Source organism: Ranitomeya imitator, chromosome 4 (assembly GCF_032444005.1).
Source record: "Ranitomeya imitator isolate aRanImi1 chromosome 4, aRanImi1.pri, whole genome shotgun sequence".
NCBI classification, from domain to species: domain Eukaryota; kingdom Metazoa; phylum Chordata; class Amphibia; order Anura; family Dendrobatidae; genus Ranitomeya; species Ranitomeya imitator.
The window spans coordinates 434,542,615-434,560,691 of NC_091285.1; the positions used below are offsets into that span (position 1 = coordinate 434,542,615).

An 18,077-nucleotide genomic window follows, 5' to 3' on the forward strand; every position below is an offset into this window, starting at 1 on the left:
TGAATAACGCTGTATCCTATACCACTGTATCCTATATCGCCTTCTCCCATAGCAGCGTTGCCGTCTCCCATAGCAGCGCCGCCGTCTCCCATAGCAGCGCCGTCTCCAATAGCTCCTTATCGAGCACGTTCGCTCATCAATACTAGCTACCTGTAGGTTGTTCTGTGTTTGCTTAGTAAGTTGGAAATCTAGCTAATAAACAATAATTAAACCTCTCAGGAATCCTAAAGTGTCTCCAGCCAAACTTTGTGTACTTCCCAGAAAAAAGTAGGTAGTCATACCTAGGTGACTGTATGACGAGAGGCAGGGCCGGCTCCAGGTTTTCATGGGCCCTGGGCGAAAGAGTCCCGGTGGGCCCCTATAACACATACCACAATTCATAATGCACGGATACGGCAGAGAAATATAGGTATAGTACATTGCCAAAGATTTCACTTACTTCTTACATTACATGAGTGATATCTATTCTGCATTCTAGATTAGCTCAGAAACCGGACAGTATAGTCCTCTATACAGAATAATGAGCCCCATATATTGCTCCAAACAGAATAATGAGCCCAATATTATGCTCCATACAGAATAATGAGCCTCCTATGATGCTCCATACAGAATGAGCCTCATATATTGCTCCATACGGAATTGGCCCCCTATAATGCTCCATACAGTATAGTGAGCCACATATAATTCTCCGTACAGTATATGATGGGCCTCATATAATACTCCATATATAATGGGCCTCATATAATGCTCCATACAGTATATGATCGGCCCCATACAGTATACTGAGTCCCATATATTGCTCCGTACAGAATGAGCCCCATATGATGCTCCTTACAGAATCGGTCCCATATAATGCTACAATAATAATTGGCCCCATAAGATGCTCCATGCATACTGGGCACCATATAATGCTCCATATATAATTGGCCATATAAAATGTTCCATATATAATTAGTCCCATAAGATGCTTCATATATTATTGGCCCCATATACTGCTCCATATTGAATTAGCCCCATAAGATGCTCCATATAGAATTGGCTTCATAAGATGCTCCCTATATTATTGGCCCCATAAGATGCTCCATATAGAATTAGCCCCATAAGATGCTCCATATAGAATTAGCCCCATATAATCCTCCATATATGGGCCCCTTCTGATGGTCCCCATATATTGCTCCAAATATTAAAAAAAAAAAAAAAAAAAATACTCACCTTTCGTTGCTTGACTCTGCTCTGGAATCCTCACCGTCGGCGTCTTCCTGCTCTCTGTGCTGCGACTGCTCAGGCAGAGGGCGCGTGCTGGTGACGTCATCGCGCCCTCTGACCTGAACGTCACAGTTAGAGGACGGAAGACGCTGCAGAGCTGGACCTGGGAGAGGTAAGTATCGCAAGTGCTGGGGCCCGGAGCAGGCGGGGGGTCCACTCGCGGGGGCCGGCACTATAGTGCGCCAGTGTCCCCGACGGCGAGTGGGCCCCTGCCTGCTCAGGGCCCTGGCACTTGCCCGGGTGTGCCGGGTTCTGACGCCGGCCCTGACGAGAGACTTGCGGGTGTCCTAGTTTGCCCAGGATAAATTACAACCCACTCCTCATGCTGCATCTCTCAGCAGCCCATCTAAACTTCCAAGGTATACTTTTGGCTCTTAAAAGTGCACTAAGGCCAAATACTACATCATTTTGTTGTAATATTTACCTGAATATTTACAGTCTGTGGCCTGTAAGCAGCCGTACAGGGGAAATGGTGACTGTAACTACTGATGGGATCTGTTATGTCTGCCCCAACAAATTCATTTGCGATTGATGTTTGCAGTTTTCTATTACAGGTTTAGCATCACGCTGAATACAATATTGCACTAATCATTTGGTGAAGTTGTCTTTCTTTGTCTTATTGGCAGCTGGATTGTACCGTACTGTGCAGGCTCACCGCAACCAGGGTCGACGAGATGGCGTGTCTTTACAGCAGGAACCTGGAGCTCTGTATGACCTCAATCTAGATGAGGAGCTAGAAATTGATCTTGATGAGGAGGCCATGGAGGCAATGTTTGGACAAGACCTTGCAAGCGACAATGATATTCTGGGAATGTGGATCCCAGAGGTACTGGACTGGCCAACATGGGTGTGTGACGGCAGCTGGAGCTGCTCTCGTCTCTGCTCTAATTCCTCTCCCCTTGCTTCTTACCCCAGCATGAGATCAAGAGCATTGATGCATGCAGCTTCCAGCTACAGCTTCTGAGATTGTAGCTAGAAGTATTTCCTGATGGTGACTGCTAACTAAACAAGCTGCTTGTCATTTCTAGTGGGTGTTTTCCAATATAGGGGGGTCTGTCCTAATTCGGTATAACCTGGTAACTCTTTTAATCATCTTTCACTAATGAAAAGCTATGTTTAAAAAAAAAAAAATAATAATCTCCCTTATTAGCTCCTCCAAGCTGAGCAGATGGTGGAAAACCTTAGCAGCTGCTTTTTTAAATAAAAATGGTCCTCTTTATTGAATCACAAGTCATAAAAAGCAGTGTAGGGCTGTAACTTACAGCACAAGAAATGATTTTTTTTACATTTGACATGCACAAAGAACATCTGAAAAAAAAAAAAAAAAAAATATATATATATATATATATATATATATATATATATATATTTGCATTGTGAAAATGCTTCTCTGCACCTTACACTCAATCATTTGCATTTTTCTTAGGACACACTTTACTATTAGACGCACAGTACATGCTATGGTCACAAGTCGGTATAAGCAAATGGTCTGATTTTCATCCACGAAAGTCAGACAATTTTTTTCTCACTTATTATCCATTTGCAGCAACCGCTATTAATCATTTACAAGACCATTTTCAGTTTCCTATGTTACAGAATTGCAATGTGTCCATAAAATTAGGATGCTATACTATGGGTCTTTACGGCATCCGATTTTTTTTTTTTTTTGTCACATCCATAGACCTCCAATATTTTTTCAGAAAAATCGCACATGTTGCTAATTTTTTTCACATGCATATTCGGTCAGTGAAATAAATGTGTTTATCTGCACTACCCCACTGTTCATTTGCCATATGCTTTTTTTTTTAGCGGAGAACACTCAGATCGAAAATATGGTCTTGTGTACGAACACTTAGAAGCATTTTGAGAATCATTTTTTTTATTACAGAGAAAGGCACTGAAAAATAAAATGTGTGTGTGTGTGTATATATATATATATATATATATATATATATATATATATATATATATATATATATATATATATATATATATTGTCTCTGAGACATAGGAGGTTAATTATGCAGAATTCATATCTACCATGTATGTCTAAATTGATATGCACAAACATTCACTAAATTATGTAAATTTGAGCCCCAAACTCCTGCCTATCACCATTGGTCTTATGCCGTGTGGTTGGGGTCAAGGGGTCCTTTTGTATACAAGGGAGTGCTTTAAAACAAAATTCTGATTCCCACCTATGGATTGCTGTATTGAGAGGCAGTTGACTCTCGCATGCTGGTCTTCCTTGCTGTCACTTGTAGCCCTCCCTTCCACTTCTCTGGTAGCAGATTATGCCCGATGACAACAAAGGATTGGGAATAATAAAATCCAACATAGCGATCCTTGTTTACCCAACAGCCTGTCACTTAGGAAGAGATGGATCACTACTGGTGATGAGCGAACATGCTGGTATAAGGTGTTATCTGAGCATGCTTGGGTGTTAACAGAGTGAAGTCACTCTGTTAACACCCAAGCATGCTCAGATAACACTTTATCTGCACACGTTCGCTCACCGTCATTACTACATACAAATTGTTGACCGTTTTGGGTATGAGCATTTTGATACAGAAGAGGCTGGATTCTTAATAATATTCCAAAGCTAAGATTTAGATTTTTATATTCAATATCTATCCGCTATATTAAGCCATGATAGCTCGCACTCATTATTGGCAGTAAAAGGGTTAACTCGTACTTCCCTCGCTTTGCTGTGTTTTTCTCCAGCTGTCCGTGTACTCTGCCGCCCTCTGCATGCCAGTTGTCGATGATCTTGCTTATCCCTATCTGTTGTATATGGAAAGTGTTGCTTGCGTAACATCATGGAGTGCTGCTGTGCGTGTTTGGCTCCGCTGCGGCCTTGCTTGTCCTTGCAGCCACCATTCTCAGTAATGCTCATACCTAGTGTTTCCTTTCCAGCACGTCTGTGAAACGGACGAGAGAGAAGAGGTGGTGATCTGTGAGCTCTGTGAGGCCAGCGTGCTGAGCTTCAATCAACACATGAAGAGGTATCATCCTGGCTGCGGGCACAGTGCCAACCGGCAGGGGTACCGTAGTAATGGCTCGTATGTGGATGGCTGGTTTGGAGGAGAATGTGGCAGTGGGAATCCATACTATCTGTTATGTGGCAGCTGCCGAGAAAAGTATTTGAGTCTGAAGAGCAAGCGTAAGGCTACTGCATCAGAGAAGTAAGACTTTTATGGCTACTGTTATTTAGATGAAAATCTGACATGTAAAACTGCTGCAGTCATTGTTTTATGTAGTAGCGTCCTTAGGTGGGCTTTTTTATATTGTTTATTTTTGTATTTGTTTTGAAACAATCCACTTATTCAAGGCAAAAAGGAAGGATTTACATTCCATATTTAAATAAAATTATGGTGCCCTTCCTATCTACATCGACTTCTATCCAGAGTGCCACTGCAACGTGACCTTAAAGAATCATCCCTTCTCTCATGGTCTGCCAAGTCTACGGGATAACCATATAGAAGGGGTTACCATTCCAAATGTCTTTAGTTTGTGACTTGGAAGAAGTGAGAACACACTATGTTCAGTTATTCCATTCATTGCACAAGCAGTAAAAATGATGGATGATGCATATATGGGTCTGGATGCTCCTGAAATGTTTAAAGGGAATCTGTCACCAGGGTTTTGTTACATCATCTGAGAGCCGCAGATGTAGGGGCCAAGAACCTGATTCCTGTGATGTATCACTTACTTTATTGGTTGATTAAACCCTTCATGACCTTGGGAAATTCCGTTTTTCCGTGTCGTTTTTCACTCCCCTCCTTCCCAGGGGAGTACTAGAAAATGGGAAAAAAAATTCCAAGTGCGGTGAAATTGCAAAAAAAGTGCAATCCCATGGGTGTTTTTTGATTGGCTTTTTTACTAGATTTACTAAATGCTAAAACTGACCTGCCATTATGATTCTCCAGGTCATTATGACTTCATAGACACCAAACATGACTAGGTTATTTTTTATCTAAGTGGTGAAAAAAAATTCCAAACTTTGCTAAAAAAAAAAAAAAACAATTGCGCCATTTTTCAATACCCGTAGCGTCTCCATTTTTCGTGATCTGTGGTCGGGTGGGGGCTTATTTTTTGCGTGCCGAGCTGATGTGTTTAATGATACCATATTGATGCAGATACGTTCTTTTGATCGCCCATTATTGCATTTTAATGCAATGCAGCAACGACCCAAAAAATGTAATTTTTGCGTTTCAAACTTTTTTTCTCTCTACACCGTTTAGGGATCAGGTTAATCCTTTATTTTATTGATTGATCGGGCAATTCTAAATGCGGCGATACCAAATGTGTATATTTGATTTTATTTTTATTTTGAATGGGGGGAAAGGGGGGTGATTTTAAACTTTTATATTTTTTTTTATTTCATATTTTTTTAAACATTTTTTTTTACTTTTGCCATACTTCAATAGCCTCCATGGGAGGCTGGAAGCTGGCATAGCCTGATCGACTCTGCTACATAGGAGCGGAGCTCAGATCGCTCCTATGTACCTGAATTCCTGCATTGCTATAAGCGCCGACCACAGGGTGGCGCTCACAGTAAACCGGCATCAGTAACCATAGAGGTCTCAAGAACCTCCATGGTTACTATCCTGACGCATCGCTGTGATGGGGTCGGCGATGCGCGCATTTCCGGCCGCGTGGCCGGAAGCGGTAGTTAAATGCCGCTGTCAGTTAATAGCGGCGGGTGGATCACGATTCCACTCGCCGCTATTGCGAGCACATGTCAGCTGCTCAAAACAGCTGACATGTCGCGATTTTGATGTGGGCTCACCGCCGGAGCCCACATCAAAGCAGGGGATCTGACCTCGAACGTACTATCCCGTCCGAGGTCAGAAAGGGGTTAAAAACTGTTTCACCTGTTGAAGATCTAGCAGTTCTCTGAATGCTGAGCCCTGTATACCCCACCCACATCACTGATTGGCAGCTTTCTGTGTACACTGGGCATAGACAGAAAGCTGCCAGTCAGTGGTGAGGGAGGGGTTATACAGAGGTCATGAATATAGAGGACTACTTGGCAGCAGGTTGACTAGTCCTCTAGTGATAATCTGCTGTTGATAATATAGTGATTTTTTTTTTTTTTTTTACATCAAAACTACAGCAAACAGCCCAATAAGTAATACATCTCTGGAATCAGGGTATCTGTCTCTATTTTACGTTACTCTGAGATTAGGTGGCAGAAACCAGGTGACAGATTTCCTTTAAATGTAGCAGGAATCGGATCAGTGGGTTCTGTTGGGCATCATTTTTAAAAATCTGTGCTCCGAATCATGAATTAATGGCTTGATGGTAAAGAAAGTCCAGAAAACCCTTTTAGGTATGGGAAGTTGATTATACATTGGAACGTTAAGAATCAGTGTTACGCTTGTGTTATGCTATTTCTGCAGCCAATATAACCTATAAGTAGAGAGCCAAGGAGCACTACCTAAATGACTGCTCTTCATATGACACGTGATGTAAGAAGCTGATGACCCGTTCTGTGCTCTAGGTACAAAGGACATGCTCCTGACTTAATTGGCAAACAAGACAGTGTCTATGAAGGTAGGATATATCCACTACCTTACACATTACACCAACAGCGTAATAACACAGCATTGGTCTAAGTGGTTTTGACTATGCGGTGTATTCCACAGAAGACTGGGACATGCTGGATGTTGATGAGGATGACAAGCTGACTGGAGAAGAAGAATTTGAGCTTCTAGCTGGACCTCTCGGCCTTAATGATCGTAGGATTGTACCAGAGCCGGTGCAGTTCCCGGACAGCGATCCTCTGGGGGCTTCTGTAGCCATGGTCACTGCCACCAACAGCATGGAGGAAACACTAATGCAAATAGGTACTTTGGGGCTCGGATTAAGAATCCCTTAATAACAGTGTTAGCCATTTGTGGTGAAACTCAGAGGGCCATTGGATGGTGGTTTCATGGTAGACATGTCTATTGTGCCATTTTGTTAGAACACACACACATTGTCACTATTTTCGGCTTTCTCCTCAGGCTGCCAAGGTGCTCTGGAGAAGAGCTCATCGGGCCGAACGACCCTGGGAGAACAGGCAGCAGCTCTGGTAAATCCTCATGACCGTGTGATGGCCCTACGCCGGGTCATAGCGGCTGCACAAGTCCTGCTGGCTCGGACCATGGTGATGCGTGCACTTTCACTACTTTCCGTCAGGTTTGTACTTTTTATAGCTCCACATAATTGATTTATTTTCTACCTGTTTACTGTGGCTGCTTTCTATATCCAATGTAACGTATCCCGCTCCTCTTGCAGTGGGTCTAGTTGTAGCCTTGCTGCCGGCTTGGAGTCTCTGGGTCTCACCGATATCCGCACTCTGGTCCGCCTCATGTGCTTGGCTGCAGCAGGTAGAGCTGGCCTCTCCACCAGTCCCTCGAATACACTGTCCAATGCTGCTGACCGCTCACGTGGCTTACATAGCAAGACCAGCAAACCCATCTCCTGTCTAGCATACCTGAGCACAGCTGTAGGCTGCCTGGCGTCCAGTACTCCCAGTGCTGCCCGTCTTCTCGTCCAGCTTTGCACCCAGGTTAGATATTCATCTGCAGTTATTGCACCTAAGTGTACGATTTCCTTTCCTTTTTAATTGGTCCTTGTGCAACTGCTATTAGATTTGTGTCTTCTGCAGTATATAGCGTGAAGATAAGTAAAGACATGTCTGCTTGGTGTCTTCACAGAATTTGATATCTGCAGCAACTGGTGTGAATCTAACTACTGTGGATGACCCTGTGCAGAGGAAATTTCTACCAAGCTTTCTCCGTGGAATTGCTGAAGAAAACAAGCTGGTCACCTCTCCCAACTTTGTAGTGACCCAAGCACTGGTAGCTCTGCTTGCAGATAAGGGTGCGAAATTGCGGCCAAACTATGACAAAACAGAGATGGAGAAAAGAGGTAGGAGGCCCTGCGTACCCATCTCAGAAGTGGTTTTCTGCACATCATTAGTTGATACAAACCAAAGAAAAAACCACGACAAAAAAATCCCAATGGTAATTTAAATAATCAATATAAATTTATTAAGTGACCAGGAAAAGATGACAAAAGGAATAACCAAGGAAGGGAGTACGACTACTAACTCATGTCAGAAATAGGGATGCTCACAAGACAAAAACACACACATATATATATATATATATATATATATATATATATTAATATATATATATATATATATTAATATATATATTATATGTATATATATATCTATATATATCTATATATATATATATATATATATCAACAAAATACACATGTATAAAGGCAAATCGGAATCCATATGCTACGATTAGATAACATGATATATAGGTATTGCACAATTCCCATCACGCCTAATCAATACAAAGCCTGGCAAAATGCTATAAGGCATAAATGGCAGGGGCCAGATAAAAGCTGCATAGAATAAATGGTATAATTACCCGAATATGCCAGGAAAGAGTGTAGGAGCGTCCACCCCGACGCGCGTTTCGGCGGTGTAGCCTTTCTCAAGGGGTATGAAAGGGAAGGGGAAGTGCTGGTTTAAAAAGCCCCAGGAACCAATCAGAGCATTATCCGCTGATGGAGGGAGAATCATGGATATACACATGGCGTAGCAATTGCCTCGTCATCTAGGATCAGACTGAGTGCACCCTACCAGAATTCCTACCACATCCTGTGACGCATGCGCTGCCATGGTGACGGGACGCCTGGCGGTGGTGGAGTCATGTGATGCGCGACGTCATGCGTCATCATCTTTTCCTGGTCACTTAATAAATTTATATTGATTTAAATTACCATTGGGATTTTTTTGTCGTGGTTTTTTTTTTGGCTTGTATAGTCCTTGCGACTTTCTTCCCGTTATTATGTCCATATAAAAATATATATCACAGTATATTTATATTTTTTCGAATATTACAATCACTGTGATTTGTTGCTTTCATGAGGTGTGTTGATCACATTATTAGTTGAGGAGTTGTGCATTCTTCTCGTACCTTTATGCTGCAGGTCCTTTGGAACTGGCAAATGCTTTGGCTGCCTGCTGCTTGTCTTCCCGGCTATCCTCCCAGCATCGGCAATGGGCTGCTCAGCAGCTAGTCCGCACCTTGGCTGCCCATGATCGTGATAATCAGACTGCCCCTCAAACTCTCGCCGATATGGCTGGAGACTTGAGAAAGTGTTCCTTTACCAAACTGGAAGCACATCAGAACAGAGTAAGTTTTATGTCGCTTTCTTGTTTTTTAAACCAGATCCATCTTTATTTTTCTTCCTCCAATAGTAAATTTACTTCATGGCATTTTGACTGCCAAGAGGTTACATGTACAATCCGGGAGATTAATAGACAATAAAGTTAACTAGTTAATAGTCTAAAAGTGTTTTTGTTTTCCAGGTGATCACTTCCGTTTGGTGCAATAAGAAGGGTCTGTTGGCCACAAACAGCACCGATGGCACTGTCAGAGTTTGGAATGTCACTCGGAATCAGTGTTTTCTGCAGCAAACCTGTGTTTTCCAGAAACCGTAAGTGCTTCCTGACAGAGCCAATTATGCTGAGAACTTTCTGTTGACATTGAAATGGTTATATAACTGTTGACTGACCCATTATACCTAACAGACACATTATTAGACAGTAGGATCCGTTAGTATATGTTTCAAAACATATATTAGAAAGCATTTAATCTCTCTTGGCTGTTGGCTGCAGGAAAATCAGTGCTCATGTTGCCATACTGATGTACAGTATCTGCTATACAAATCTATGTATTGCATATGTACTAAATATATCTGCTCGCAAGAAGTGTGTAGTATGTTTAGAACCCACTTCAAAGCGTACCAATTACTATTTTTTTTTTTTTTTTACTTAAAGAGAGTTTTATTCAGTCGCCATGACAGCACCACGAGAGAGGGGATCCGCCCTTCAGGGACAGGAAACCTACAGACATAAAAAGGGCGGCACCTCTCTCCCTCGTCAGTTGGTTTCCTGTCCCTGACAGGCGAACCTCTTCAGACAGACCTTGTCAAGAAAGGTTGAAGAAAAGAAGACTACCCAGCCCTGGCGGTCCGACACAGGTAGCAGGAGGGCCCCTACCTCGGACTGTCCAGGGCGCAGGATGCACCACACAGCAGGGGGACTGCCTTGTGTCAGGTGTCAGCAGAGGGAAGCAGCCTTCAGTACGGCTTGCTTCCTAGTGACCCTTCGCCGCAGATGCCAGGTAAGTATGTAGTACCTTCTCCTGGGGCCGTGTCTGGCGGGTCTTTTCCGGGTCTGGTTGCGTCCTGCGGAGGTGAGCGCTTCGGTCCGAGCGGCGGCCGGCATGTCCGGGTGTCTTCAGACACGCCGCGGTCGTGACCGGAAGGGGCGTTCCCTGGCGAGACCAGCGACGCACCCTCATGATGCGGCCGGGGGCGCAGTCTGGTGATGCAGCCGGGCATGCGCGGTAGAGCTGCGCCGGGTGGAGATGTATCCCTATGGTCCGACGGAGTAGCAAGTGCGGCGGAGCCTTGGGGGGGGGGGGGACCCTGTTGTCGGCCGGGGGCGCGGCCTCGGGAGGGGGAGACCAATCCACACGATGGTACCGGGCAGGTCACTCGGAGATCCTGCTGACCCCCATCCGGAGGCGGTACCGTTGGGGGCGTATATAGGGAAGGTTATGGCAGCTGCTGGGTGTCTCAGACCCATTTTTTACAAATGGAGTCGCCAGAGGAAGAAGCACCGCAGCTTGAAAAGCAGCAGCAGCCTCAGCCCATAGAAGAGACCCATGCTATCTCCCAGCGGCGATCTAGTGGCAGTAGTCGCGCTGGTAGAGCCAAAAGTGTTCAAAAGTCAAGCAAGTCCTCGGGCCGTAAAACATCACCGGCCAAGAAGGACCCCCCACTGTCTACGGTACCATGAACTACGCACTTTGGGTAAGTGATCTACGTGAATGTTCACTTACTGATACTCTGCCCCTCTTTATATTTCCTCTCTCTTCATTAGGGGAGAAAATGTTCCGCCAAGGCCAAGCACAAGGAGTGTGGCGAGTGTGGGGAACCACTCCCGGATAGTTATGACAAGAAGTTGTGCAGGACTTGCATAAAACACTTAATAGAGGAAGAGGCCCCTGACCTTACGTCTACCTTAAGAGATTTGGTTAGACAATAAATCAGGGGTTCTATTAAATCCCATAAAAAGGGGAAAAAAACCTATGTCTCCAATGGCGGATTTTAGTTCAGACTCGGGCGAGCTAAGCTCAGATTCCTCACCATCGTCTTCTTCATCTATGGACGCTGAGTCGGGTCACTCCTGCTTACCACTAGATAGTCAATCGGCTTGTTAAAGCAGTAAATAATACAATGGGGATTGAGGAACCCCAGTCAGAGTGGTCCATGCAGGACATAATGTTTAAAGGTTTAGATCAAAAAAACCTGCAGGTCTTTTCCAGTGATTAATAAAATAAACGCTTTGATCACAAGAGTGGAAGAAACCTGAGAGGAAAGAATCACTCCCACCAGCGTTTAAGAGGAGGTATCCGTTCGAGGAAGAAGCATCATCCTCATGGGATAAAGCCCCGAAGCTCGCCGCGGCAGTAGCCAAAGCATGTAAAAGGTCTTCGCTACCATTTGAGGATCTAGGCAATCTAAAAGACCCGTTAGACAGAAAAGCTGACGTTTTTCTTAAGGGTACTTGGGAAACGGCGGCGGGATCTGAGACCAGCGATTGTGGCTACTTGTACAGCACGGTCGCTAATAGTGTGGCTTGACCGCCTAGAAGATCAACTTAAGAACAGAGTTCCTAGAAATGAGATCTTGGCTTCCCTTCCTATAATTCAAGAAGCAGCAGCCTTTCTTTCAGACGCTTCGGCGGATTCGGTGAAATTAGCAGCCAAATTTTCAGCCCTGTCTAATGCGGCCCATAGGGCTCTATGGATAAAGTGTTGGCCAGGAGATTTACAGGCCAGATCAAAATTATGTGGCATTCCCTGTGAGGGGGCGGACTTGTTTGGGCCAGTACTTGATGAGCTGTTAGAAAAAGGAGGCGATAACAAAAAACGTTTTCCCTTCCTAGGAAGAACCTCATACAGATGGGAATACAATAATGGATGGTTCAATCGCAGAAGATCAAATAGAGAAAGATCAAGATATGACAGTTACAGGAAAAGAGGTAGAGGGTATATGTTTAACACCTCTCGAGACTATAAAAACCTCAATGACTGCTGGACCAGGTGGGGGGGAAGACTTTCAGCCTTCTACCCGGCCTGGTTGAAGATTTCCAATAGCCCATGGGCATGGGACCTCCGTATTATTGCAACTGGACAAAAGTTTGAGTTTCAAAGGTTTCCTCAAAACAATTTTTGCCTAACACCTGTCCGTTCTTCTCCCGCAGAACAATTGGCACTAGAATCAGAAGTCCTGGAACTTCAGCAAAAAGGAGTGCTGATTAATGTACCCACAATACAGAGAGGTAAGGGGTTTTATTCCCCTCTTCCTAATTAAAAAGCCTGATGGATCCTTCCATACCTTCATTAATTTGAAAGGCCTAAATAAATTTTTGCTGGTTCCTTCTTTCAAGATGGAGTCTGTAAAGACGGCAATAAAGCTTATGTTTAACAATTGCTTTATGGTTGTCTGAGATTTGAAAGACGCCTATTATCACGTCCCAATACAATTCCTTAGAGTGGCAGTTTCAATTAATGGTTCAATAGAACACTTCCAATACCAAGCACTTCCATTTGGTGTCGCGGTTGCACCCCGGGTATTCACTAAAATAATGGTAGAAGTCATGGCGCACCTTCACGAACAAGACATCTTAATAGTTTATTTAGATGATTTATTAATCGTGGGTCATTCGAAATCACACTGCACTGACCAGCTAGAAAAAATGACTTCAATGTTGCAGGAATTGGGTTGGATCATTAATTTAAAAAAATCCCGTTTACAACCCTCTAAAGTACAGTAGTTTTTGGGTCTCCTCATAGATTCTTGTAGGCAGGAATGTCGCCTTCCAGATGCAAAAGTAGATGGGATGCAACAACTAGTAACTAAAGTGATTAAAAAACCTTCAGTCTCTATAAGAAGAGCAATGTCACTGTTAGGATCTCTCACATCGTGTATCCCTGCGGTCCTCTGGGCCCAATATCACACCAGAACACTACAGTGGGACGTATTGCATAACACCCGTCAATTGTCGGGTCACCTTGATGATATTTTTTCACTATCCACCGAATCTGTACAATCTTTACATTGGTGGACGCACATACCAAACTTACGTAGAGGTGTTCTCTGGACAAATGATGTGTCCCGAATAGTAACTACGGATGCTAGTCCCAAGGGATGGGGAGCACACATGGAAAATAGTTGGGTCCAGGGACTCTGGTCTCATACTGAACAGAATTCATCGTCCAACTTGAAAGAATTATTAGCGGTAGAACGCGCTTTAAATAATTTCCTTATACCCTTACAGGGTAGACATGTTAGATTTTTTTCAGACAACCAAGTGACCGTAGCCTATATTAACCATCAAGGAGGTACTCGGTCAGGTTTGTTAATGGATGTTGCGGATCGTATTTTTCAGATGGCCGAAAATCATCTATTATCTCTTATGGCTCTTCACACAAGAGGAAAATTCAATGTCGTGGCCGACTATCTAAGCCGCAACAGACTCGGGCAGGGAGATTGAACATTGAATCAGACCATCTTCAACCAGATTGTATAATTATGGGGATATCCAGACATAGACCTTTTCGCAAGCAAGGAAAACAGAAAGCTACACCGGTTCTGCTCCTTAAACCCCAGGGAAAACCCATATGCAGTGGACGCTCTCCTAATTTCATGGCACTTCAAACTCGCTTATGCCTTTCCCCCTCTAAACTTAATTCCGATAGTTTTGAGGAAGATACGAGAGGACAAGGCCTGGGTAATCATGGTAGCCCCATTCTGGCCCAGAAGGTCATTGTTTCCGTGGCTGAGGAAGATGTCAATTTCTCGGCCTTGGATTCTCCCAGAAATACCAGATCTCCTCTCCCAGGGCCCAATTCTCCATCCACGAGTCGCCAATTTATATCTAGCGGCGTGGAATTTGAAAGGTCATTACTAAAGGCGAAGGGTTTTTCTCGAAACCTAGTAAATACATTACTAAACAGTGGAAAGATGTCTACGACAAACATTTATGTCAGAATTATGAAAAAATTCTTGGATGTCTCAGGGACTCATATTAACCAAAAATTCTGTATTAATAAAATTTTGGAATTTTTACAGAGTGGTTTAGAGATGGGTTTAGCCACAAGCATTCTGAGTTCAAGTGTCTGCTCTGGGGGTGCTATACAATAGTAAGTTAGCCAGCAATCACTGGATATCTAGGTTCTTCAAAGCTGCAGCTAGGTCCAGGACAGTTAAGCAGAATTTGGTTCCTTGGGACCTAAATTTTGTGCTGGCATCTCTGATGGATGCGCCTTTTGAACCTATTGATACTGTCTCGATTAAAATCCTATCTTTTAAAACGGCCCTGTTAATCGCGCTCACATCCGCAAGAAGGGTTAGCGATCTACAAGCCCTATCTAGACAGCCTCCATACATGCAGTTTAAAGAGGATAGATTTCTTGGAACCTGATCCTCTTTACCTTTCGAAAGTAGCTTCAAAATTTCACAGATTGCAGGAAGTAGTTCTACCTTCGTTCTGTTCTAACCCCACTAATGATAAAGAGCGAAAATTCCATTCGCTAGATGTAAGAAGATGTCTTCTTAAATATATTTCAGTTACTAACACTTGGGAGAAAGATAATTCCCTATTTGTATCCTTCCAGGGAGTTAGAAAGGGACTTAGAGTATCCAAAAACACATTAGCTAGATGGATCAGGGAGGCAATTTCTTTGGCTTAGTCAGCAGGTGGCGTGCAGATCCCGGAAGGTATAAAAGCTCACTCCACTCGAGCCATGGCTACTTCCTGGGCAGAGAGATCAGAGGTGTCGATTGAAGACCTTTGTAAGGCGGCCACATGGTCTTCTCCATCTACTTTTCTTAAGCACTATAGACTAGATTTGGGTAGCTCCTCCGATCTCACGTTTGGGAGAAGGGTGCTTGAAGCAGTTGTCCCTCCCTAGTCTCTTTTACTTCTCTGAAAGTCTCTCGTGGTGCTGTCATGGCGACTGAATAAATATGTAAGCTACTTACCGGTAGCAGTGTTTTTCAGGAGCCCATGACAGCACCCTTATATTCCCTACCCTCTCTTCTTGTATGGATCAACACCTTCTTTCCATTAAGTCCTAAGTTTATTCACTGGGTGAATTGTACCATGTTTTAAAATTGTTTATATGCTGCTAACCTAGGAGGTCCTCTCATGCTCTGTAAACCAACTGACGAGGGAGAGAGGTGCCGCCCTTCTTATGTCTGTAGGTTTCCTGTCCCTGAAGGGTGGATCCCCTCTCTTATGGTGCTGTCATGGGCTCCTGAAAAACACCTCTACTGGTAAGTAGCTTACGTATTTCCCACTAAGAAAAGTTCCTTTTAATCAATAGGTCTTGGAATAATAATTACTTCCACAATTGGATGTGTTTAAAAAAAAATGTTCCTGTGCTGAGATAATCTTATACATGTCCCCCTGCTGTGTACTGTGTAATGGCTGTGTCTGACTGTGCAGGGATATGGTCTGATCATACCACAGCTCCTGACCGGGGGGGGGGGGGGAGAGTATACTGGCATTACAGTATGGGATCGCAAACGATTCTTTCTCGGTCTCCCATGACAGCACTACGGAGAGAGGGGATCCGCCCTTCAGGGACAGGAAACCTAACAGATAAAAGGGCGGTACCTCTCCCTCGCATCAGTTGGTTTCCTGTCCCTGAACAGGGAACCTCTTTTCGGTGGTACCTGTAGGAAGACCGATGGACCGGGACCGGGCGGTCGGGTACCGGCAGCGAGGAGGCTCCTGCCGCGGCTTGTTCCGGCTCCCGAAGCCGCCACCGCTGGAACCGAGGGGTTCTTCGGGGTGAGCGGAGGGAGAACGCCGCCGATTTGGATGATGAAGGGGCGCTGGATCACCCGGAGCTCCTGTGCCGGTAAGCGCACGCTCCGGGTGTACTAAGATGGCCGCCGCTCCGGAAATGCGGCTGGACTTCCGGGTCATCGCCACGCGCATGCGCGGTAGCTTCTTTCTCCCGGGAGGATGTGACGCAGGACCGGAAGTGCGGGGAACGCTGGGGGTGGCGCCAATTACAAATAGGGAGATGGTGCTCACTTAGTTGTCGCACCATCTCCCTGTAAATCATGGAAGACAGCGATCCACAGGAGCTGCAGCCGAGGCAGCAGCACCATAAGAAAACAGACCCTAAGAGCACCAGGAGTGGGTCTAGCAGCCGTTCTACACAGCGCAGCAGATCTGCTGCGAAGACTAATTCACCTCCTCGGGAACCTTCCATTCCAGACCCAGGGCCCCCTCCAGAACCGGTACCTGCCTGCACGTCCGAATGGTGAGTGATCTTCGTGAAAGTCTGTATTATAATGGGGCTCCCTCTTCTCCCTTAATAGGGAAAGAAGAAGTTGGAGAAAAGAAAAAACAAATCCTGCCCCATCTGTGACAAAGCTTTACCAGTAGCCTGGGACAAAAAGCTTTGCAAATCATGTATCCAGCGTGTACTATGTGAGGAAACTCCCGACTTCGCATCTGAACTAAAAAACATAATTAGATCTGAGGTTCAGAATGCTGTATCTTCCTCCAAAAAAGGGAAAGCTAAAATAAAGGAAACAGTACATTCCCACTCTGTCCGATCTTCATCTGAAGACGCAGATTCGGACGATTCTGACTCCTCCCTATCCTCCTCCGAGGAAGATTCGGGCTGACATTGTTTTCCACTCGAGGAAGTGGATACCTTAGTGAGAGCCGTTAGGGCTACTATGGGGGTGGAGGAGCCTAAACCTGACAAAACAGCCCAAGATGTAATGTTTGGTGGTTTGGGACAAAAAAGGCGGAAAACCTTTCCTCTAAATCCCAATGTCCAATCTCTAATCAAAAAAGAATGGGAGAAACCAGATAGGAGAAACTCTTCGGTGCCCTCGCTTAAAAGGAAGTATCCCTTCGAAGATGACGCATCCACTTCCTGGGATAAGGCACCAAAATTGGATGTAGCGGTGGCAAAGGCCTCGAAAAAATTTGCGCTCTCGTTCGAGGACATGGGTACCCTCAGAGACCCTTTAGACAAGAAAGCAGACACGTTTCTTAAGGGGGCATGGGAATCGGCTGGGGGTAGCTTGAGGCCTACTGTTGCGGCTACCTGCACCTCCAGATCTCTGATGGTGTGGATTGACCAATTAGAAAATCAAATTAGAGACGGGCTACCCAGAAATAAATTACTGGATTCTATCCCTGCAATTAGAGCAGCAGCAGCATTCCTGGCGGACTCCTTGGCAGACTCCGTACGGTTAACATCTAAGGCCGCTGCTCTCTCCAACGCAGCCAGAAGAACCTTATGGCTCAAGAGCTGGCCTGGAGATCTCCAGACAAAGCTAAAGCTATGTTCTATTCCGTGTGAAGGGAATTTTCTGTTTGGAGAGACCCTGGATGACATCCTCCAAAAAGCGGGAGACAAAAAGAAGGGGTTTCCAAATTTAGGTCCAGCCCCATTCAGGCAGTCCTTTCGGAACCGGAGATTTTTCCGCCGCAGACCCCCCATGGAGCAGAATAAATGGGAAGAAGGCAGGAGAAGGGATAGAGGTTACCTCTTTGGCAATACCTCTTGAGACAAAAAACCCTCCAAATGACATTTTGCCTACGGTGGGGGGAAGACTCACATCATTCCTTCCCACCTGGAAGAAAATATCCAACAACATCTGGATTCTAAACATCATAC

General features: G+C 44.6%; 1 protein-coding gene across 1 annotated transcript in view; it reads left to right on the plus strand.

Moving 5' to 3' along the window:
• The window catches only part of HERC1 (HECT and RLD domain containing E3 ubiquitin protein ligase family member 1), a 163,831-nt gene that overhangs the window by 115,182 nt on the left and 30,572 nt on the right, over positions 1 to 18,077 (plus strand). Inside the window, exons 44-52 of the mRNA XM_069765571.1 lie at positions 1,893 to 2,092; positions 4,183 to 4,451; positions 6,773 to 6,825; positions 6,918 to 7,118; positions 7,278 to 7,452; positions 7,552 to 7,825; positions 7,974 to 8,187; positions 9,274 to 9,479; positions 9,656 to 9,783. Coding sequence (XP_069621672.1) covers positions 1,893 to 2,092; positions 4,183 to 4,451; positions 6,773 to 6,825; positions 6,918 to 7,118; positions 7,278 to 7,452; positions 7,552 to 7,825; positions 7,974 to 8,187; positions 9,274 to 9,479; positions 9,656 to 9,783 — 1,720 coding nt within the window. The remainder of the gene's footprint in view (positions 1 to 1,892; positions 2,093 to 4,182; positions 4,452 to 6,772; positions 6,826 to 6,917; positions 7,119 to 7,277; positions 7,453 to 7,551; positions 7,826 to 7,973; positions 8,188 to 9,273; positions 9,480 to 9,655; positions 9,784 to 18,077) is intronic.